This window comes from Geotrypetes seraphini, chromosome 1, assembly GCF_902459505.1.
Source record: "Geotrypetes seraphini chromosome 1, aGeoSer1.1, whole genome shotgun sequence".
NCBI classification, from domain to species: domain Eukaryota; kingdom Metazoa; phylum Chordata; class Amphibia; order Gymnophiona; family Dermophiidae; genus Geotrypetes; species Geotrypetes seraphini.
The window spans coordinates 492,636,155-492,660,214 of record NC_047084.1 but is presented as its reverse complement, the minus strand read 5'-3'; the positions used below and the strand labels follow the sequence as shown (position 1 = coordinate 492,660,214).

Genomic DNA, 24,060 nt, shown 5'->3' with positions numbered 1-24,060 from the left:
AATTTAACCCTTTTAATTATTGTAGAAACAATTCAGCCATCCTAGTCCATTTGGGCCTCATCAAAATCTTATTTAATCCCCTTTTCCCGGTCTTAAGAGAATGTTTGGAGGATTCACAAGAGTTAGAATTACTGTCGTTCTCAGATGCAACATGCCCCATATTCATTTCTTTAATTACTAGAGAGTATTTACTGCCTTTTTTTATGAAATTCACTCAAGGCAGTGATGGATATAGGAAAGTCTTGCAGAGGCTACTGACCCTCAGCTTATAAAATCTCTTCAAGACATTTTTTTTTTTTTTAAGTAACCTGGATTTATAGTATGTTTTGGTGGAAAGTGCAAGGTAACCTAGGTAATGCTAATTATAGTTTTTAAAATAAGGAATGACAGAAATATTGTAAAAGAGGAACCAGTGTGTGACAAGTTTGCACTGACAAAACAAAGCAATGACAAAACAAACCAGTGAGTGTTACCGGTTTTGGGGTGTGTGGAGGAATTTGGTGAAAAATGTTTTTTTTCCCAGAAATATTTTCACTCTCAAATATACTGGAAATGTTTTGAGACAGAGCAGAGGAAAAATTCAAACCCAACCCCCAAACAGCAGTATTTATATTACATTCACAAATACTTCCCTCTCTTGACCCTACCACATTTTTTGCTTTCATTTCATACTAGTAAAATACTGCAGTAACAGCATAACCAAAGAATGCTGTAGTTCTTTGATTCTTGTGTAAAATACTTCATCTGATGACTAGGACAAATGAGACATGTTTACAAACTAGTTGGAACATGAAAATTATATTTCGTCTGCATTCATTTTGCATGACCTCCAGTGTACAGACAGTCTCTGTCTAGGCCAGTTCCCTTTTTGAGTGCTCTCACTAACAAAGATTAGAAAATCCTATTGAGCCACACATAGTGTCATTTTTTTTTTTTTTTAAGTCAAGGTTTATTTATTGAAAAGTTTTCATAAAAAGAACAAACAATATGATACATTAAGAGGATTGATGTTGTATCATAGGAACAAACAGTGAAGTAACCAGAATAATTTGAGAATATAAACAAAGGCATTCACAGTATTTCTCAGTAAACATCAATCAAATATAAACCGCCTAACATCATGGAGTCAAAGAAAAATGGAAAAGAAGTGGGGAGGAAAAGAAAAGATAAAGAAATAGACTGATAAATAAAGTGTTAGAGAGGAGAGTGGGAGAAGAGGGAAAGAGAAAAATATCAGGTAGCAGAGCATTGCAGATAGAGCTTTAAAGATTTCCAGTTATCTTGGAAACTTGGGTAACTATTCAGCTTTTTGGCAATATAAGCTTCAAAATGGTAAGTTTGACATACTAAATTCCACCATTGACAGTGAGAAGCTTTTGATAGATTCTTCCAGGAACTGAGAAGGACCTTAAGAGCTAGGACAAGGAGGACATCAAACAAGAAAGCATCATGTACAGAAAGGTTAAGCGAAGATGCAGAAGATTTCAATAACAACATTTGGTAAGATAATGCAATATCAATGTGAAACAAGGAGCATATAGTATTCCATATGGATGTCCAATATAATTGTATTGCAGGACAATAAAAGGTGTTTAAAGGAGCCAGGTGCTGTGGAGCATGTCCAGCATGAACTCGGGAATGATGGATTAATTTTATGAGATTTAATAGGGGTCCATTGTGAGGGAAGCTGATCTGGAGGTGTAAAAGGTAGATTTCAAAATGGAATCCCAGAGTCAGAAATGGATATGCTAAGATCTTCTTCCCATGAATGTTTCAGAGCGGAGGTTTGGTTAGCAGGAAGTTGTTTAAAAATCTTGTAAAATTTTGAAGCTACATGACCCAAGGCAAGGAATTGTTTAGAGAGGGTATACAGAGTGGGAGGGTGAATCGAGGTTGTCGGCATGAGATCAGACTTTTTAAGGGATGATCGAAGTTGCAGCCATCTATAAAATTGAGAATCAGGGAGGGAGAATTTATCTTGCAATTCATTGAAGGTATTCCAAGATCCATTAAAGTGACAAATGGATGCAATGTCCTATATTTGATGTTTATACCATAAAGGCCAGAAGATACATTTCTTATCTATTAGGAACATGCGGTTATGCCAAATGGGACAAAAGGCAGACTGAAGCCAAGGGTGTTCTAAATGTTTATCCAGATCCATCAAAGTTTTATGTGTTGTATGTATTAGAGCAGGGGTGTCCAATAGGTCGATCGCGTTCGACCGGTAGATCGCTAAGGGAAAGTGAGTAGACTCCGTGATAGACTCACTTTGCCTTGGCGATCTACCGGGCCCATCAGCCTTCTTCTCCACGACGTCAATTCTGCCGTTGGAGAGGAAGTTCAGGCCAGCCAATTGCTGCCTGGCTGGGCCGGAACTTCCTCTCCGACGGCAGAATTGATGTCGGGGAGAAGAATGCTGGTCGGCCCGACGCAGGGAGAGCTTGGGGCAGCGGTGGCTTTGGGGCCTGCTCCCCGATGGCAGCTTGGGGGCCTGTTCCCTGATGGTGGCGGCAGTGGCTTGGGGAGGGCATGAATAAAGAAAAGAAGAAAGAAAGGGGGCAGGCATGGAGACAGAAGGAAAGAAGGGAAACAGGAAAAAAGAAAGGGAGGAAGGGAGAAATAAAGGGCAAGGAGAGAGGAAGAAAAAGTTGGGGGAGTAAATGAGGTCTGGAGGAGAGGAAGCATTCAGGCTGAAAGCAGGGAAGAAAGATTGGATGCACAGTCAGAAGAAGAAAGTGCAACAGAGACTCATGAAATCACCAGACAACAAAGGTAGGGAAAAATGATCGAGGCACCTTGATCCTTTGCAGCAGATGAGCATGCTTTTTCGGGAGATGGCGGTTCGTGCTTGAAATGCTTCGACACATTGTGCGCAGCGGTGGTAGGAACGGGCGGCGAACCATCTATTTTGGTAGATCTTGAGGAAATAATGGATCTATTTTGTATGTGCACTGACCTCCAGAAAGATTTAAGCGGGTTGAAATCAAGATATTAGATGAGGGCTGGAGCGGAGGAGTTAACTAGGCTGCCATCTTGTATGCGGTCACGTGACCTCCCCATAGTGTGTCATTTGATAGAAAATATAGAAACATGATTGCAGATAAAGGCCAAATGGCCCATCCAGTCTGCCCATCCACAATCTCCTCCTCTCCCTAAGAGATTCAATGTGCCACTTCAACGCTGTCTTGAGCTCAGACACAGTCTTCATCTCCACCATCTCTACTGGGAGACTATTCCACACATCTACCACCCTTTCTGTTCAAAAGTATTTCCTTAGATTAGTTCTGAGCCTATCACCCTTTTAACTTCATCCTATGCCCTCTCATTCCAGAGCTTCATGCACATTTATGTCACGTAGATATTTAAATGTCTCTAATATATCTCCCCTCTCCCGCCTTTCGTCCAAAGTATACATATTGAGATCTTTAAGTCTGTCCCCATACGTCTTATGTTTACAAATATCCAGTATAGGAATGCCCAAAATCATTTCACTTAGTACCTGATCCAAGGTTGAAACATTGCTTTCATCATAATATTTGCCCATAACAGTTTTCATTGCTAAAACTTTAGACTACATTTTTTTTCTATTTTCATCTTCTGAATTCCAGGGCTATGCAACCACACAGGGCTCAGGGAAGGCATGGATGCCACAACTGTGCCCCATTCACTGGTTTCCCTTGCCTGGTTGTAACATAGTGGATGAGGCATTAGTGTTTGGGGAAATGCCGCTCAGGATGCTTTTCTAGGTTGCTACACTTCTGATGTATTTTCACAGGAGGCTATGAGAGCTCCCAACTTATCATTTTTTCCTGGCAGGCTCATATGGTCACAGGCAATAATTCACTTTTGAGCAGGGCCTCCAAAATGAGTCCTGGTGAATATGCACGAGAGGGAAAATGCAGAATCCATGACACCATTTGAAAAAATAGTTAATGCAGTCTCTAGGCCATATGTTGAAAGTGCATGCTAAAAACCAACTAGAGCCAGATAATAAAAAAAAATCCAGCAATAAAAAGAAACTAAATTGTACAAAAAGTGCAACAGATTTTTTTTCTCACTGATTTTTTGGCATATGTAATCTGAGGTTTCATGTAGTGTTCTTTTTTCCATCAGGTATGCAATATTTCCATGCATTTTTATTTTTTATTAATATTTTATATATTATTTTCTATTTTTTAAGTAAGAACATAAGAATAGCCTTATTGGGTCAGACCAATGGTCCATCAAGCCCAGTAGCCCATTCTCACAGTGGCCAATCCAGGTCACTAGTACCTGGTCAAAACCCAAGGTGTAGCAATATTCCATGCTACCAATACAGGGCAAGCAGTGGCTTCCCCCATGTCTTTCTCAATAACAGACTATGGACTTTTCCTCTAGGAACTTGTCCAAACTTTTCTTAAAATCAGCTACGCTATCCGCTAATGCGTTCCAGAACTTAACTATTATCCGAGTGAAATTTTTTTTCCTCCTATTGGTTTTAAAAGTATTTCCCTGTAACTTCATCGAGTGTCCCCTAGTCTTTATAATTTTTGACAGAGTGAAAAATTGATCCACTTGTACCCATTCTACTCCACTCAGTATATTGTAGACTTCAATCATATCACCCCTCCGCCATCTCTTTTCCAAGCTGAAGAACCCTAACCATTTTATGCTTTCCTCATACAAGAGGAGTTCCAACCCCTTTATCATCTTGGTCGCTCTTCTTTGAACCTTTTCTAGCGCCACTATGTCTTTCTTGAAATAATAAGACCTGAATTGAACGCAATACTCCAGATAAGGTCACACCATGGAGCGATACAGGGGCATTATAACATTCTTAGTCTTGTTGACCATCCCTTTTTAAATAATTCCTAGCATCCTGTTTGCTTTTTTGGCCACCACCACACATTTGGTGGAACGTTTCATTGTATTGTCTATGATGAGACCCAGATCCTTTTCTTGGGCGCTAATCCCCAAGGTGGATCCTAGCATCCGGTAACTGATTCAGGTTATTCTTCCCAATGTGCATCACTTTGCATTTGTCCACATTAAATTTCATCTGCCATTTGGACGCCCAGTCTTCCAATTTCCTAAGATCTGCCTGCAATTTTTCACAATCTGCATTTGTTTTATAATGTTCATCTCTGTTGCACTCTGTGCAATTTAGTTTCTGCTCCTTGTGACCCTGGGCAAGTCACTTAATCCTCCATAGCCCCAGTTATGTTAGATAGATTGTGAGCCCACCGGACAGATAGGAAAAATGCTTGAGTACCTGATTGTAAAACAGCTTAGAAAACCTTGATAGGTGGTATATAAAAATCCTAATAAATTTAAAACTTATTGCTGATTTTTTTTAATTCACTGGTTCTAGTTGATTTTTAGAGTGCACTTTCAGCATATGGCCTAGAATATAAACCAAGGGGATGCAAAGTTTTATCTCATGTGCATTCATTAAGGATATCCAGAAAATTCTGCAGGTTGGTTAATTTATAGTCTTCTAGTAGGTTTTTCCAAAGGGTTTTCTCTTTGTGGTTTCCTGATTTGTGCCATGATTTTTCTGCTTTCCTCACTTCTCTTTTCTTTGATGTAAGGTTTTCAGTGACCCATGGAATGATTTCTGGTGTGCTGGTGCTTTGATTTGTTTGGGGGTTTTATGCTAGCTTTTCAAAGCACATTTGTATTCCTCTGTGCCATGCTGAGGCTGCCTCTTCTAGGGAGTTCCTCATAGGCTCCAATTCTTTTGTTAATTTGGAAACGTCAAGGGAGAAGGATTCAGGGTTTACTGAGTAAGGATTGAATATCATTTTAACTCTGGGTTTGTCCTTATACATGGTTGGCTTGACTTTGACTGGGAGATCAAATGTGATAAGGAAGTGGTCTGACCATGATACTGGGATATTAGTGTAGTTAGATGCTTTATGGTCTTGGAGAGGGATATCTAGGGTGAAGACCAGGTCTAATATGTTACTTGAAGAGTGCGTGGGAGAGTTTATCATCATTAGTGTTCTTGTAAAGTTCTGCGGTGCACCCGTGACTGCAGGGTAGTTTTGAAAATTAAATTGGTTTACATATTATATACAGGTACAGTAGGTATTTAGTTGTTCTCACTTTTTAAGATTAGGTTATAATATTTGCTCCTGTTGTCCTATCCTTCTATTGTTACCCATCCTCCCACATGAAAATGAATTGGGGAAAATCCCCCCCAAAAAGGTCCAAGAGAGCAGAGATGACATTTTGCTTAATCTAAAAAAGAAAATGGGGAAAATTATAATCACATGTACTGGGGAAAAGTGCAACCATGGACATGCACAGAATCTACTTATGTACTCTGAATCTTGGGTCTCCTGAGGCAGCATTGCAAAACACGGTCGTGTTGGGACTCGAGAGTCTTATGCAAAAAAGATAAGTTATAAATATTTTTTGATATGTATGAAACTGATTAAATACATGAGAAGTTTTTGATTTTACATTAGTTCCATGTGTGTGGGACACAAGTGTGCAATGATTAAACACTTTAAAAATTGGTAGTAGCACAGTAGATAGTTTTGGATCTGTTACATTACATTACATTAGTGATTTTTTTCCGTCATTACCTTGCGGTTCAAGGCGAATTACAGAAGAGGATTTCTCAACATGTCCAGAAGTGTTACAGAGTAGAGTGGGTTGCTTCAGAGGATTGAAATGTTTCATACGGTGTTAGTTAGTCTTCATGGATTTCTTGAGTAGCAGGGTTTTTATTTCTTTTCTGAAAGTTTTGTAGTCTGGGATCGTGATTAGTAAATTGGAGAGTTGGTAGTCTAGTTTTGCTGCCTGGGTGGCTAGAAGGTCCATTGTACAGTTTTATCCATTTGATGTCTCTGATTGGAGGGTATGTGAATGGTGTCTGGTTGTGGTAGTTTGGATTAGGTGGTTGTTCAAGTAGGCTGGGCTGTCACCATTTATGGATTTAAATAGTAGACAGTAGAATTTAAATAGCATTCTTGCTTGAATTGGGAGTCAGTGTGAGTCAAGGTATGCCTCGGTGATGTGGTCATGTTTTCTTAGTGAATAGATTAGTCTCAGGGCTCTGTTTTGTATTGTTTGTAGTTGTTTTATCATTGTTGCGGGGCAGGGGAGATAGAGGGTGTTGCAGTAGTCAAGGAGACCATGAGCTGGAATTGTTTTCTGTTGAAGAATTTTCGAACTTGCCTTAGGCTTCTCATGACCACGAATGATTTCTGTATTGTTTTGTTGATTTGTGGTTGCATGGTGCAGCATCTGTCTATCATTCCCAGAAGTTTTAGAGTGGGTTGTATGGGGTATGTGATTGAGTTTATTACTAGGTTTGTTATAGTTGGAGTTTTATTTTTTTTTCGAGAAGTATGAATTTTGTTTTGTCTGGGTTCAGTTTAGTTTGTGGTCTTTTATCCATGTTGCCACTGTTTCTAGAGTTCTGTGTAGTGTGTCTGTCATGGTGAGCGTTGGTTGATCAAAAGGAAGGAGAATGGTGATGTCATCTGCATAGCTATAGGAGGTTAAGCCTATTTGTCTAGGCAGGTGCCGAGGGATGCAATGTAGAGATTGAAGAGTGTTGGGGATAATGGTGATCCTTGGGGTATGCCACAGAGGTTGGACCATGGTTCTGATTTTTCATTGTTTGTCTTTACTCTGTAGGTCCTGGATTGTAGGAATCCTTGAAATCATGTGTGCACTTTGCCTGTGATTCCTATTGTTTCTTGTATTTGCAGCAGGATGTCGTGGTCTACCAGGTCAAATGCTGCGGTGAGATCTAGTTGTACAATCAGCATGTTTTTGCCTGTGCTGAGGTGTTGTCTAGCTATGTCCAGAAGGGAGCCTAGTAGTGTCTCAGTGCTGAAGTTGGTTCTGAATCCAGACTGTGTAGGGTGAAGCAAGTTGTGGTTTTCTAGGTAGTTGGTGAGGAGTTTAGCTACAAGGCCTTCCATTAGCTGTTGTGGCTCCATTTGCATTTATGAGCACAATTGCATTAATTTTAAAGAAATTTGTTCAATGTACATAACTTACAAGTATTACAACTGCAGGATTTTTTGCTTAAGCTAGGAAAAGTTGAATGCATCTGCCTACTTAGGCTCATTCCTCAGGCAACGAGCTACATCTGATCTTCCTGTACATCTACCAGTGCACCTGTCTGTTCAGATTAATATTCAGAATGCTAAACCTTTGAGACAGATTCAAATACCGGGTATGAATTTCCTATAATCATTTCCATATGTTTTGTCTTGTGTTTCAGATCTGCACACAGAAAAAGTGGAGCAAAAATTCTAAACAAAGTTGTCACCTCTCCCAATGTGCTAAGGATTCATGTCTCAGTTTTCTGCTGTTTACTACTGCAAAACTCCCTTTCTCCGATGACTGTGAATCACAGACTAGAATAGCTGCCTCTTTCCCTCACCAGAGTTAAGTTTTACATGTGGCATCCATGCCTTGACTTCCAGGCACTGAAAATGGCACCTCTGCTCCCTTTCCACATGAAGCTACTGAAATCCTTATACTTACCTAGAGTTTCAGTGCAGTCACAGCACTCGGGGAGCTCCATGGGGTCCATACCACAACATTGTACACAACGGCTCTCCTCCACATACAGCAGCTGGTTAGCTGAGCAGGCCGTACAGTTTAGAGGTCCAGGTCCTTTGCATTCTGTGCACAGGTCATGGCACTTGTCGCATTTGAGCTCTGGTTCCTGCAAATAGAAAAGCACGACAAAGTACAGCTGTGGATTTCCTTTTTTGCTATATAGCAACAAGCAACCAAGTTCATAAGAACACAAACCTTGCCATACTGGTCCATCAAGCCCAGTATCCTGTTTCCAACTGTGGCCAACCCAGGTTATAAGATTTTATGCTACTTATCCTGGGAATAAGCAGTAGATTTTCTCAAATCTATCTTAATAATGGCTTACGGACTTTTCTTTTAGGAACTTGTCCAAATGTTTTTATAAGCCATGCTAAGCTAATTGTTTTGACCACATTTTCTGGCACAAGTTCCAGAGTTTAATTACACATTGAATGAGGTGGTATTCTCTCTATTTTAAATTTATTTCTTAGTAGCTTCATTGTGTGCTCAGTAATAGGGTTACCAGATTTTCCCAAAGAAAAATCCGGACCAATGGCAACGCCCATAGGCCTATCCAGTTCCGCCCCATTCTGACTGCATCACGCCCTGTTCTACCTCCCAGCCCCACCCCAGATGACTTCCACGCATGTGCAGATGTGACGCAATGATGTCATGTGCATGTGTTGTCACCGCGTTGCGTCCACATATGCGCGGATGCCCCCTCCCAATCCAATTTTTACAGGAAGCTTTTCAAAACCCGGACAAAGTGCCGGGTTTTGAAAAGCCATCCGGACCCCCGGAAATGTTCTCGACAAGGAGGACATGTCCGGGGAAATCTGGTAACTCTACTCATTAATCCTTGTAGTATTAAAAACGGTAAACAAGCAATTCACGTCTACCCATTCCTTTCCACTCAGTATTCTATAGACCTCTATCATGACTCCCCTCAGCCAACTTTTCTCCAAACTAGCCTCTTTAGCCTTTCCTAATAGGGAAGTCTTCTCACCCCCTTTATCATTTTCATTGCTCTTCTCTGTTCATTTTCTAATTCCACTGTACCTTTTATGAGAGCCCACTTGTCTTAAACTGTGTCCTCAAAGATGTCTTCATAGACATCACTGCTGCACTCACTCTTGCTGATGAGTTAGCAGTTGTGAAACAGTACTTATAAAATATATATATGGACTAAATTCTATAAACGGGGCCTAAAAAGCTGGGCCTGTGCAAAAAAAAAATAAAAAAATATATCATATTCTTCTGTCCAATACAGGGTACTGAAAAAAGCACTCCTCAAATACAAAATAAATCCCACTGAAGGATATTTGAAAGAGATTGTGGAGCAAAATGGTCTCAGTAACCTGCTTGGATAAGGATAATTCAATCCAGGGATATTTCAATCCAATGCCAAGTCATTCAAGGTTTATGATTTCTATCACTGACCAAATTACCTCCACCTCCTTATTTGTGTAAACCAATTTTTACTGTATCATAAATTAATTATTTTTACCTTTTCTACACAGCAAAACATCACTTATCTTAAGTGTGCATTGGATTGAAATATCCTTGGATTGAATTATCCTTGGATTTAATTATCCAAGCAGGTTACTGAGACCATTTTGTTCCACGATCTCTTTCAAATACCCTTCAGTGGGATTTATTTTGTATTTGAGGATTGTTCCTAAAGAATACTACGTACCATCTTTCGTGTTTCACTGAGTGATTTACTGAAAAAAGCACACCACCTTTTATCACCTTTTATTGAATACTGTCAAAGTTTGGTGCAGGAATTTATGGCCGATAATTCTGCACTGATATTTCTGCTTGTTCATATATCAGCCCCAATGTCAGTACATGATATGTGATGACATGATATGATACATGATGACATCATGCGCATGGGGCACTGTGAAAAATTGCATCCAGCCATCCACAGCCAAACTTTTCAGCAGATGACACCATACTACTGGCCAGGCTAAAGAAAAAAGATATTTTGTCTTCCCAGGCCTCAGAAGGTCATCCCTTCAATACAAAAGGGCCTGGGAGAGGCTCACCACTGCATACATTACAGAAGCCTCCTCTAGCGAGGTAAGTACAAAGGGCAAGCAGGGTACAGAGTAGAGAGCTGCACGGGAATGGGGACGACGGGAATCCCGCGGGACCCACGGGGATCCCGCGGGTTCCCCCCTTGGGTCACAGGGATCCCGTGGGGATTCCCCCTAGGGTCGCGGGAATCCTGTGGGGACGCCCCCTAGGATCGCGGGGATCCCGTGGGGATGCCTCCGAGGGTCGCGGGGTTCCTGCGGGGCTGGATGTACTCAGTCGCGCGGCTCTTCTTCTCCCTACCTGCTCTGCTTGCAGCACAGAGCCGAACGGAAGTCTTCCCGTCGTCAGCGCTGACGTCGGGAAGACTTCCGTTCGCTCTGTGCTGCAGGCAGGGCAGGTAAGGAGAAGGAGAGTAGCCTCGCGGTTCGAGTGGCTACCAAGGGAGGGGGGCGGTCCGCCCTGGTTGCAGCACAGCCGGCCAGGTCCCCTTACTTTTGTGGCACTTCCCCGACCGACCGACAACAGCCCCGGTCCGACAATCCTCCCTGCCCTGTAGCCGCGAATCTAAATTACCTTCTTACAGCAGCTGTAAGAAGGTAATTTAGATTCGCGGTTAAGGGCAGGGAGGTTTGTCGGACCGGGGCTGTTGTCGGTTGGTCGGGGAAGTGCCACAAAAGTAAGGGGACCTGGCCGGCTGTGCTGCACCCGGGGCGGTAGAGAAGGAAGGGGGAGAAGGACACTGAAAGCACTGAAGACAAAGGGGTGGAGAAGGACGCTGAAAGGCCATGGGGAAGATGGGCGGGGGGGGGGGGAAGGACTCTGAAAGCACTTGAAGACAGAGGAGGGAGAAGGACGCTGAAAGCACATGGGGAAGACAAAGGGGTGGAGAAGGACGCTGAAAGGCCATTGGAAAGGCGGGGGGGGGGGAAGGACTCTGAAAGCACTTGTGGAAGACAGAGGGGGGAGAAGGATGTTGAAAGCACATGGGGAAGACAAAGGGGTGGAGAAGGACTCTGAAAGGACATGGGGAAGACGGGGGTGGGGTGGGATGGTGGAGAAGGACGCTGAATGGCCATGGGGAAGACAGAGAGGGAGAAGGATGCTGAAAGGACATGGGGAAGCAGAGGGGGAGAAGGACACTGAAAGCACATGTGGAAGACAGAGTGGGGAGAAGGACTCTGTCAGGACATGGGGAAGATGGGGGGGAGAAGGACGCTGAAAGGAAATGGGGAAGAGAGAGTAGGGAGAAGACGCTGGCAGGGAAGAAGACAGATGCCAGACTATGGGGGGGAGCGGAGAGAAGAAGATGGGTGCCAGACCAATTTGGAAGGGGGAAGAAAGGGAGAGGCACAGTAACAGAGCAAATGGAAGATGCAGAAGGAAGAGAGACAGTGGATGGAAGGAATTGAATGAGAACATGAGGAAAGCAGAAACCAGGCAACAAAGGTAGGAAAAGAATTCTATTTCTTTTTTTTTTGCTTCAGGATAAAGTAGTATATTAGTTGTGTTGATAAAAATTTATAAACATTAGAGGCTCTGGTAGAAACCCGTTTACAAAGTATGTATTCTTCCCAATTAATATTTTCAAATTAATAAAGTCTTTTTGCTTATTTGTAAATGGGTTTCTACCAGAGCCTTTAATTCAGTAGCATAATTAAATGAAATAACTATTTCTGAAGTTTATAGGGACGGGCGGGGACGGAGGGGATTCCTCACAGGGACGGGTGGGATTCCTCACGGGGACAGGTGGGGACGGGTGGGTCTTTGGCGGGGACGGGTGGGATTTCTGTCCCCGCGCAACTCTCTAGTACAGAGCAGAATTAAGCATCAGTCAGCTGTGACCCCAGTACAGAAAAACACTATTTTCACTCTAAGTCTGTATCTGTGGCAATGGAGTGTGAAGTGAGTAGCTTATAATATGCAATGGTCATATGTGAAGTATGACTTTAACCAGTGTCTATGTTTCCCACCTTTGTAGCTCAGCCACCAGCTGCAGCACCAGGCCCAGTGGCTCATAGGGAGAGGGAGACAGAGGAGGAAGAAGAGGAAGGTGAGAAGGAAAAAGAAGAAGAGGAGGAGGAGATGGAGAAAGAAGAAAAGGTGGAGGAAGATGGGGATGCTGATGATGAGCTCTAGGCAGCAGCAGTCCCCACAGCGTAATATACCACTCTCCCCAGATGCCCACCATGGACCCCATGTGCCACCCCAGGAGCCTCAGGACAGGTTTGAAATCTCTGAGGGAGAGGATAATGGCCTCCTGGAACTTTCCTCATCCTCTCTAATACAGAAAGCTGAGGCTCTATCAGTCAGCCACACTTAACTCTGAACCTACCAGTAGAACTGAAGCTGTGTTGGAGAGGATGGGGGTTAACGCTCAAGGCTGTTGTGTGTTGACCAGCAACAAAGGGCCATGGAAGCTGGTCTAGCCAGAATGGAATATGCTCAATATATCTGCCTATCTCTGCTCATCTCTGTTGTGTGTGTGTGTGTGTGGGGGGGGGGGTCCTCCTTCCCCCCATAGTGATCCTTCCTACTTCCCTCACCCTTTTTGTTTATTGTAAAAAATGTTGACTTTTTTTGTTTCACTTTCATTCAGTGGTATACCTAGCGTATTTGATACATGGGGCTGATCATTTTTAAACCTCCCCCCCACACCTATATGAATTATTACTGAGAAAGGTAATGATATAAATCAAAATCTAAAATCCAGTACCAGACATATTGTTAATTAATACAAAACACAACAAATGTCATTCAGGACCTGCAGAGCAATTTTACCATACCATAAGCAGTAATTTCTACAACAAGGGTATACCTAGGAAAAGGCAGCATCTTAAACACTGCAGTGAGCAATACAATATCAATATTCCCATTGCAAAACTAAACCAATCAGATTAGTACAAATTGCTGCACACAGTCTATGCCAACAGAAAACCATACCTTTTTCACAGAACACAGATACACCCTCACTCAGTATACAATAAGTAACTAGAAACTAAAAATAGAAATATGTAGACAAAAAATTTAAACTGAACCCCAAATAAGCCAGATTCTGCATGCAATGCAACACCACAAAAACAGAAACACAGATGCATGTCTCCTAGTAATGTGCAAAATATAAAGACATAAGATGCAAATTAGCAAAAAACTGGCATACCAATCACCACTTTACAAATTAACAAATATATCTCCCTCCCTCCGCCTTTTACGAAGCCACATTAGGCTTTTTTATCACTGGCCATGGCGGTATTAGCTCCAACGTTTATAGAATTCCTGTGAGCATCAGAGCTACCGTATTTTCGCGGATATAACGCGCGCGTTATACGTGATTTTACGTACCGCGCATACCCCTCGCGCGTTATATGCCTGAGCGCGGTATACAAAAGTTTTTAAACATAGTTCCCACCCCGCCCGACGCCCGATTCACCCCCCCAGCAGGACCGCTCGCACCCCCACCCCGAACGACCGCTCGCACGCGCTCCCACCCGCACCCGCATCCACGATCGGAGCAAGAGGGAGCCCAAGCCCTCTTGCCCGGCCGACTCCCCGACGTCCGATACATCCCCCCCCGGCAGGACCACTCGCACCCTCACCCCGAAGGACCGCCGACTCCCCAACAATATCGGGCCAGGAGGGAGCCCAAACCCTCCTGGCCACGGCGACCCCCTAACCCCACCCCGCACTACATTACGGGCAGGAGGGATCCCAGGCCCTCCTGCCCTCGACGCAAACCCCCTCCCCCCAACGACCGCCCCCCCCTAAGAACCTCCGCCCGTCCCCCAGCCGACCCGCGACCCCCCTGGCCGACCCCCACGACACCCCCACCCACCTTCCCCGTACTTTGTGTAGTTGGGCCAGAAGGGAGCCCAAACCCTCCTGGCCACGGCGATCCCCTAACCCCACCCCGCACTACATTACGGGCAGGAGGGATCCCAGGCCCTCCTGCCCTCGACGCAAACCCCCCTCCCTCCAACGACCGCCCCCCCCCAAGAACCTCCGACCGACTCCGCGACCCCCCTGGCCGACCCCCCCACCCCCCTTCCCCGTACCTTTGGAAGTTGGCCGGACAGACGGGAGCCAAACCCGCCTGTCCGGCAGGCAGCCAACGAAGGAATGAGGCCGGATTGGCCCATCCGTCCTAAAGCTCCGCCTACTGGTGGGGCCTAAGGCGCGTGGGCCAATCAGAATAGGCCCTGGAGCCTTAGGTCCCACCTGGGGGCGCGGCCTGAGGCACATGGGCCAAACCCGACCATGTGTCTCAGGCCGCGCCCCCAGGTGGGACCTAAGGCTCCAGGGCCTATTCTGATTGGCCCACGCGCCTTAGGCCCCACCAGTAGGCGGAGCTTTAGGACGGATGAGCCAATCCGTCCTCATTCCTTCGTTGGCTGCCTGCCGGACAGGCGGGTTTGGCTCCCGTCTGTCCGGCCAACTTCCAAAGGTACGGGGAAGGGGGGTGGGGGGGTCGGCCAGGGGGGTCGCGGGTCGGTCGGAGGTTCTTGGGGGGGGGCGGTCGTTGGAGGGAGGGGGGTTTGCGTCGAGGGCAGGAGGGCCTGGGATCCCTCCTGCCCGTAATGTAGTGCGGGGTGGGGTTAGGGGGTCGCCGTGGCCAGGAGGGTTTGGGCTCCCTTCTGGCCCAACTACACAAAGTACGGGGAAGGCGGGTGGGGGTGTCGTGGGGGTCGGCCAGGGGGGTCGCGGGTCGGCTGGGGGACGGGCGGAGGTTCTTGGGGGGGGCGGTCGTTGGGGGGAGGGGGTTTGCGTCGAGGGCAGGAGGATCTGGGATCCCTCCTGCCCGTAATGTAGTGCGGGGTGGGGTTAGGGGGTCGCCGTGGCCAGGAGGATTTGGGCTCCCTCCTGGCCCAATATTGTCGGGGAGTCGGCGGTCCTTCGGGGTGGGGGTGCGAGTGGTCCTGCCGAGGGGGGAGAAGAATCGGACGTCGAGGGGGGGCATCAGGCTTTCAGGATGGGGACAGGACTTCAAGGGGGGACAGGCAGGACTTCAAGGGGGGACAGGCAGACCTTCAAGGGGGGACAGGACTTCAAGGGGGACAGGCACGGAGAGGCGGGGCAGTGCACCGAAAGTCAGGGCGGGTGAACGGTGAGTCGGGGCAACCAGAGGAGAGTCGGGGCAGTGCACCGAAAGTCAGGGTGAGTCGGGGCAACCAGATGAGAGTCGGGGAGGGCGAAAGGAGAGTCGGGGTGGCCAGAGGAGAGTCGGGGAGAGCGAAAGGAGAGTCGGGGTGGCCAGAGGAGAGTCGGGGAGAGCGAAAGGAGAGTCGGGGTGGCCAGGGGAGAGCGAAAGGAGAGTCGGGGTGGCCAGAGGAGAGTCGGGCAGCATGCGCGTTATATGCCTGAGCGCGGTATAGAAAAGTTTTTGTACATATCATCGTGATTTCTGCGCGCTATACCCCTGTGCGCGTTTTACAATGGTGCGCGTTATATCCGCGAAAATACGGTAATACCACCATGGCTGGCAATAAAAAAGCCTAATGTGGCTTTATAAAAGGGGAGGGGGAATACATTTTTTAAAATATGATAATAACTTTTTTTTTTTTTAGCCAAAATCTTCTTCCTCAGGTCAGTACGGTATACTATTGCTGCGGTTTCTTGTCCTGAGATGAGGAAGGGGGATTTGACTGCCAGAAAGTTAGTCCGGACCATAACATTAAAAAACAATTAATTATCCACCCCCCACCCCCCTTTTTACAAAACAGTGATATTGGTTTTTAGCGCAGGCCAACGCATTGAATACTCTGCACAGCTCCCGACGCTCATAGAGCTCTTATGAGTGTCAGGAGCAACGCAGAGTATTCTGTGCGCTGGCCTGCGCTAAAATCCACTATTGCGGTTTTGTAAAATGGGGGGATATTTTGTTAGAGTTACAAATGGATATCCACATGATGCCTAGTGACACCTAATTTGAGGAGTCCTCCGATGCCAAACTGAAAATTGGCCATGGTACAGGTGGAGAATCGGTGTGGTAAACTTAAGTATCATTAGGCATGGAAGATAAGCACTGGTAAATTAGGCCTAATATACCAGCGCCTACCTCTAGGATGCCTAGCGATGCCTAAGTCAATTTAGGCGATGCTAGGCGTGATTATATAAAGGACAACTAGCAGTTCATTGACAACCACACGGATCAGCGCCTAAAAGTTAGGTGCGGTTAGGTGATGTTTATAGATTCAGGGCCTACCTGTATAGTATTGTAAATAAACTTGCTCTGTTCTGTAAAATAAGATTCTAGTTCTTCCTTAATGTTCTAAGTATATTTCATCAAATATTATACAATACTGATTTATACATTGCAGGTAGTGCTATTCCTCAAACTAACATCAACATATATACATTTAATAAAACAATCCATTTGCCCACAGTGATCCCAGAGATGCCAAGGGTAAATCATCCCAAAGAGTGAGATTTACCACACCAAGGAGTGAGATTGAAGACCTAAGAGTGACAAATTTTCAGACAGTGCGCCCTGGGTGTAAATCTAGAATGATTTAATAACAGTATTGCTTTGCAAATGAATCAAGGCAACATTAAATAATACTGGATTTTCTTTGGAGCCTATAAAGGAATACAGACAAAGTGGGGAGCAGGTTGGGTAAATTTTTTGAGCTGAAAATGGTCTTCTACCCTGTAATTAAAAGTATGTGCGTTGGTCTCAGAGCACATGTGCTTGCAGGAAAGGAGAAAATGACAGGACAAGGGGAAGCAGTAGGGAAGAAAGTATGCTCAAGTTTCTTCTTACTGGCTGGACCACTTAGTGTATTTCTCTATGGCTTACCTCTCATGAAAGCAGTGATCAAGGTTTCTGTTCTGGTATTGAAGCTAGGGTTACCAGATTTTTGCTGGGCATAAAGTGGACATGTGGCCCCGCCCCATTCTGCCTCCAGCCCCGCCCTATCCCGCCTACAACCCTGTCTCATTCCATCCTCCAACCCTGGCCCCACACAAACCTCATTTCTTTGGGCCGGATCTGGAGGGCTTCTGTGCATGTGCAGTTGCAACACAGTGATGTCGCACGCATGTGATGTCACCCTGTTGCATCCATGCATGTGCAGGTGCCCTCCAGACTTGGCCCCGAGCGCAAAGCTTTTCAAAACCCAGATAAAGTGCCGGGTTTTGAAAAGCCATCCGGATGCCTGGACAGTCCTCTAAAAAGAGGACATGTTCGGGTAAATCCGAACGTCTGGTAATCCTAACTGCAGCTCTGATGAGTGAGAAATAGGATTCAAAGAATGTGAGAGTTAGAAAGCTTTCAAATGAGTGCGACACTCCTAATGAGTAACACTTGGCATCTCTGTGATCCCCTCTTAGTCTACACTGCACAGGAGAGAGTAGGCCCATCCATAAAGTGATCGGCTTAGCTTAACCAGTTAATAATTCATATCCAGGCCCATATAATATAATGTATATCTAACGTGACCATACGTCTCATTTTTAAAGGGATCATCCCGTTTTTAAGTAGCCTATCCTGTTGTCCCCAAGCACAGCTTTGGGACGCCGAAATGTCTCATTTTCAGAAAGAGACCAACCCATTGTAACAATTAAAAATAAAAAAAAGGTACTGTGTTTGGGGACAAATGGATGCAATTTTACAAGTGGTGGGCGTGCTTGGGGACAACTTATGCAACTTTACAAGGGGTGGACCCACAAGCTTTCACCCCCTCCCCGGACATCAATTCTGACATCAGAGAGGAAGTTCCAGGTCAGCCAATTGTTGCCTGGCTGGCCCGGAACTTCCTCTACAACGTCAGAATTGACTTCGGGGGGAAAGCTTGTGGACTCTCTGCTTGTAAAGTCGCTGCACGCACCTGGCCTGTTGCTGCGTCGACTTCAGGGAAGCAGGAAGAAATCAGCAGTGGTGGCTTGGAGAAATCGGTAGCAGTGGGGGGGGGGGGGGAGGGCAGAGAGAAAGAAAGAAAGGGGGGCAGGGAGAGAGAAAGAAAGAAAGACAGGAAGGGGGGAGCAGGGAGAGAGAAAGAAAGAAAGACATATCTACAATGTTATTACCTAAAAATTAGTAGATGTCCTGTTTTGAGGAAAAAAATAATGATCACGTTATATATATATCATGCACTGGCAACAGTGGAACTTCCAAAAGCAGGGCAGGAGATAGCCCCTGACTGTCCAAAGTCACACCAGTTTTTCAGTGTCTTTTTGTACACCCATGCATTGAAATGATATTGTTGAGGCATTTACCTCTTGGACTTTGTAGTCACCTATCAGGCAATCAGAATTGCAGATTCCACCACTTAGATGGTAACTCCACACACAGGATGTGCAGGAAGTTGCTCCTTTCCCTTAAAGAAAAAGAATATGCATGCATGTCTTAGAAAGTGTGCATATGGGAAGCAATTTTCAAACTGTTAGAACTGGGTCAGAGACTGCGTGTACGTTATGCTGGAGCTCTTTCTACAAGCTCTTCAATGGAAACTCTTACTTTGATATCTACCATAGGGACAAAATACATACGATCACTTGCGCTTGTTATTCACTTGGGCAGATTTTTGCTGGAAGTATGCACAATGATTTGAAAATACCTATTATTTTATCCCCTGACTCTAAATAAGCCTCCAGGAATATCGCCTCTTAATTCAGCTAAGAATATAGTTATAATGCCTCCTGTTTATCCTCATTGAAGGTGATGATTTTTCATGCAGCTGAATAATGTATACAATATGTTGCACGCCTGCATAAATTACTTTGAAAATTGTCTTTTCCATTTTCATTCTACCCTGAAGCTCTGTTACCCACATTGTAGCTGTTATTCAGATTCTCACCATTGCAGGAGTTACAGGTGGGATGGCACCTCTTGCATGTCTTGTAGATCTCGTCCTGGAAATAGTGTTCTGGACACGTGTGAATGCACTCCCTCCTGGAGCTCATCAAGAAGAAATCCCTGTGGCAGGATAGACAGTCTGTTGACAGAGGGCCCAGGCAGTCCCTGCAGCTCTTGTGGCACCTCTCACAACGTCCACTGGAGTTATCAGCATAAAATCTAAGACAAGGATAATATTTCAATAATCTAAATAAGGAGATACTTTAGATGGAAGAACCAGTGGTGTAGCGAGAGTAGGAGGCGCCCCCCCCATGCCCTCCTCTCCATCCCCCTGCTCCTTCCATGCCCCACATGCCACACTTGCGCCATCCCTTCTCACCCCGTACCTCTTTAAATTTTCACCAGCATGAGCAGCTTCTCTGGCCTGCTGCTTCCTCCAGTGTTGGCTTTCCCTCTGAGGTCGCTTCCTGGCCCCGCGACCTGGAAGTGATTTCAAAGGGAGCCAGGCTGGTGCGAGCAGCAGGCCAGATTAGTTACTCGCCCTGGCAAAGATTTAAAGAGGAACAGGGGTGGGGAAGGGAGTGCGTGAGCATGGCTTGGGAGGTGAAGAGGTACAGACACCCTCACCAAGACGGTGCCCAAAGAAGTCCAATTCCCCTGCCCCTCTTACTATGCCACTGGGAAGAACCTCCCACCCCCAACTCCAAGTTCTTTTCTCAGTTTCGATTGTTGGTCTACTCTATATTGGAAAGGTTTATCTGTATAGCAGATGCCACTACATAAATAGATCCCTTATCTGTGAATTGTCCACATCACTATCAAGTAGTGCCACTGAAAATTCAGACTGCCTCAGCACTACCTTTTTTCTCTTCTTTCCATCCTTCTCAAACCCCAGCAGGAGATGGTGGCAGCACAAGAAGGGAGGTGCGATATTACCCAGATCACAGGGGGGAGAAGAGAGAGAATCATCAGACTGCAGCAGCAAGACAAGGCCACTGGGGTAGGGAGAATGTTTGAAATAAATTGACAGAAGAGAAGGCTGGTATGTGCTGTTTGCTGACTCTCATACCAATGGGAGGACATCCTACAAGCCAGCACAGAGAGTGAGAATTGAAGAGAAAAGGTGAGAGGAGAGATAGAGCTCATATTGCATTTCCAGAAATTCCTGTTTGGTCTGCGTGGACAGCTGGGGATTTGTATACAAATACAGAGACAATCCCCTAAAATTTGAGACATCTACTAACCTTAGGATAGTTTGGACTCTAAGAGGGGAATTCATCAAAGGGCGCTACCACATTAGCGTGTGCTAATTGTGTTAGTGCACGCTAATGATTAGCACGCTATACATGCTAAAGATGTTCACTTTTACTCTCCAGATTCTGAACAATAAGCTCAGGTTCTCAGAAACTATAAAAGAAACTGCTTCATAAATATAGAAAGGTTATTTCTCCAATTCCATAATGGGTGAGCAGAGCCTGGGCAAGAGTTATTTTCTAGAACGGCAAATTACCACAACGCTGGTGATATGCTGACACTGAAACTTCAGTTTGCAGGCAACTGTTCTGCATAATGCCAACAAACCAATATTGTGAAGCATCAGTCTTGCGGACAAATGCTACCACTATCAGACTGTAGGATACTTGTCTGGATGCAATTTTTTACAACAATGAGTCCATCACTTCCCCACTGCAGAGTTCACCGCTCAGTCTACTCTGTATCTGACACCTTTAGAGCTACTGAGCAGGGCAGAATTAATTCTTCTGTGAGCCGTAGGCACCCAAGTACACTGGGCCACCTGGACCCACATCTCTATGGCCCTGCCCCCTCCCTGCCTCTGCACCCCTATGTCTAGGATTGCCAGATTTTCCAATCTGAAAATCCAAACCCCCTAGACCTGCCCTCAGGCCCGCCCAGTTCCGCCCATCCCTGCCCTGTAATGCCCTAATCCCACCCCCAGTCCTGCCCTAGCCCCGCCCCCCCACTGCCTGTTCTTGTTGGACAGGGAGGAAGTCCGTGCATGTGTGGATGCCATACGATGATGTCATGTGCACGCATGCATGTGTGCATTACATCATCACATGGCATCCACACATGCGCGGACTTCCTCCCTACCCGACACGATGTAAGGAGGCTTTTTCGAAACCCGGACAAAATGCCGGGTTACGAAAAGCCGTATGGACCCCTGGACATCCTCAAAGGAGGACATGTCCGGGGAAATCCAGACGTCTGGTAACCCTACCTATGTCCCCCCTCCTGTGAGAGAGTACCTCCAGGTAGAAGTCCAAATAGCACCTTCTCCTTCCTTCTTCATTATTCAATGCAACTGAACTCACAGTTTTCAAAAGGCCACTGGCAGTGGATCAAACTAGAGGTCTGCACGGGAATGGGGATCACGGGAATCCCGCGGGTCCCGCGGGGTTCCCACGGGTATCCCCCCTAACCCATGGGACTCCCACGGGGACCCCCCTCTGGCCCACGGGACTCCCACAGGGACCCCCCTCTAGCCAACGGGACTCCCATGGGGATGGAAGGTTTTGGAAGCAGGATTCGTCCTTATAATATAATGGACACGTCAGCCTTAGTAAAAGAGGGGGTTTATAAGTTAATTACCTGAACAGAAAACAAAAAAAGGATTCCACCAAAGAGATTCCACAAGAAAAACAGCAGTGCAAACACAAAAGAAACTGTGGAATTGATGATCCTGTCAGAAGTAATTGCTGCTTTTTATGGGGATGGGCGGGGATGGAGGCAATTCCTTGCGGGGATGGGTGGGGACGAAGAGGATCCTGATGGGGACAGGTGGGGACGGACAGGATCCTGGCGGGGACGGGCGGGGATGGGTGGGATTTCTGTCCCCGTGCAACTCTCTAGATCAAACCCAGATGCCTTCCCTCTGATGCACAATCCCAGCATCAAAGGAAAGGCTTCCGGGTCAGCCTTAGGCATCGTGTAGGAACTGCTGCTCTTGGCCTTTTGAAGTCTGTGAGTTCAGCTGCACTGAATAATGAAGAAGGCAGTAGGAGGCAGAACTTGGATGCCTGGAGCTGGGCCCGGAGGCAAGTACACTGATGTCATTCAAGAGGCAGCATTCCAGGCCCCCCTGAACTCTTTGGGCCCAAGGCATGTGCCTACTTGTCCTACCCTTTAATCCTACTACTGAGACATCCATTATCTATCCCTAGAGAAAGATTCGATCTGAAAAGGTACAGTAAGTTAAAACGGCTAAGCTTCAAACTAACTAGAACACTGATCCATGAACCCTTGTTTTGTTGGGCCATAAATCTTTAAATTGGCCAGCCTGTCACTATGGAATGCTGCTCCTTCCCCACCTGCAACTAGAGTGTTCACTGCAGAAATTTTCTTTCATCTCTTTCTTTCTGCACTCAGGCCCAACAATTGTCTCTTTCTATTCCCTCCCTCCTTCCTTCCCATGTCCTTAGTGCCCCCAGAGTCTCCTTCCAATGTCCTTAGTGCCCCCAGTGCCTCCTTCATATGTCCTTAGTGCCCCTTCCTGTGTCCTTAGTGCCCCCTTCCCATGTCCTTAGTGCCCCCAGTGCCTCCTTCCTAAGTCCTTAGTGCCCTCAGTGCCTCCTTCCTGTGTCCTTAGTGCCCCCTGTGCCCCTTCCTATATCCTTAGTGTCCTCAGTGCCTCCTTCCTATGTCCCCCCTCACTGCCTTCCAGCCTTTGTGCCACCCCCTCTCCCGAAGCCATCCAGCCTGCCTGCCTACCTCCCTCCCTCCCTGCCGTGCCAAAGCCTGGCTGACCACCTCCCTCCCTCCCGTTCCAAAGCCTGCCTCCCTCCAGCGCCCGATTCAAACCCCCCCCCCTGTCTGCCACTGCTGCCTGCCAGCCTCCCTCCTTCCCTCCCTCCAGTGCCGATTCAAACCCCTGTCTGCCCGCCGCCACTGCACCTTCTTCTTGCCACCCAGAAGCCTTCTTCCTGACGTCAATTCTGACGTTGGAGAGGAAGTTCCGGGCCAGCCAATCGCTGCTTTTCTGGCCCAGAATTTCTTCTCCGACATCAGAATTTACAGCGGGAAGAAGGCTTCTGGGTGGAAGAAGAAGGTGCGGCGGCGGTGGGCAGATGGGGGTTTAAATCAGTGCTAGAGGGAGGGGAAGCAATCGCCTGCCCCGTTGTCCCTGCGCACAGCTTCTGGACGCTGTCCCTGAAAACAGGACATTTCAGCATCCCGAAGCAGTGGGTCGGGACAACGGGACAGTCGGTCCAATAACAGGATGGTCCTGTTGAAAACGGGACATATGGTCACCTTAGGTTTGGGCTGCAAAAACCTAAGGGAAGGTACAGTTTAGGGAGATAAAGAACTTTTGTGCACAAAGGAGGAACAGGACTTGGGTGTGATAGCATGTGATAATCTTAGGGTGGGCAAACAGATTGAAAAGGTGATAGCAAAAGTCAGAAGGATGCTTGAGTGCTTATGGAGAGGAATGACCAGTAGGAAAAAAGGAAGCAGTGATGCCTCTGTAAAAGAATTTGGTGAGACCTCATTTAGAATATTGTGCGGCTGCAGCCCAAAAAAGCAAACAAGATGCTAGGAATTATTTGAAAAGGAATGGTAAACAAGACTAAGAATGTTATAATGCCTCTATATCACTCTGTGGTGCGACCTCACCATGAGTATTGCATTCAATTCTGGTCGCCTTAACTAAAAAAAGA

The 24,060-nt window shown here is 46.1% G+C and overlaps 1 protein-coding gene and 1 long non-coding RNA gene across 3 annotated transcripts in view; one reads left to right on the top strand and one right to left on the bottom strand.

Annotated features, from left to right (window-relative positions):
* PCSK5 (proprotein convertase subtilisin/kexin type 5) overlaps window positions 1-24,060 on the bottom strand; it is a 767,735-nt gene that overhangs the window by 4,282 nt on the left and 739,393 nt on the right. For both annotated transcript variants that reach the window (XM_033926861.1, XM_033926868.1), the window contains 3 exons: window positions 19,386-19,603; window positions 18,805-18,905; window positions 8,497-8,680 (listed from right to left, as the gene is read on the bottom strand). In XM_033926861.1, coding sequence (XP_033782752.1) covers window positions 8,497-8,680; window positions 18,805-18,905; window positions 19,386-19,603 — 503 coding nt within the window. The remainder of the gene's footprint in view (window positions 1-8,496; window positions 8,681-18,804; window positions 18,906-19,385; window positions 19,604-24,060) is intronic.
* LOC117351520 lies at window positions 1,108-13,070 on the top strand. The gene is made up of 3 exons (XR_004537449.1): window positions 1,108-1,293; window positions 1,384-1,500; window positions 12,575-13,070. It is a non-coding gene; the product is annotated as an uncharacterized LOC117351520 (long non-coding RNA).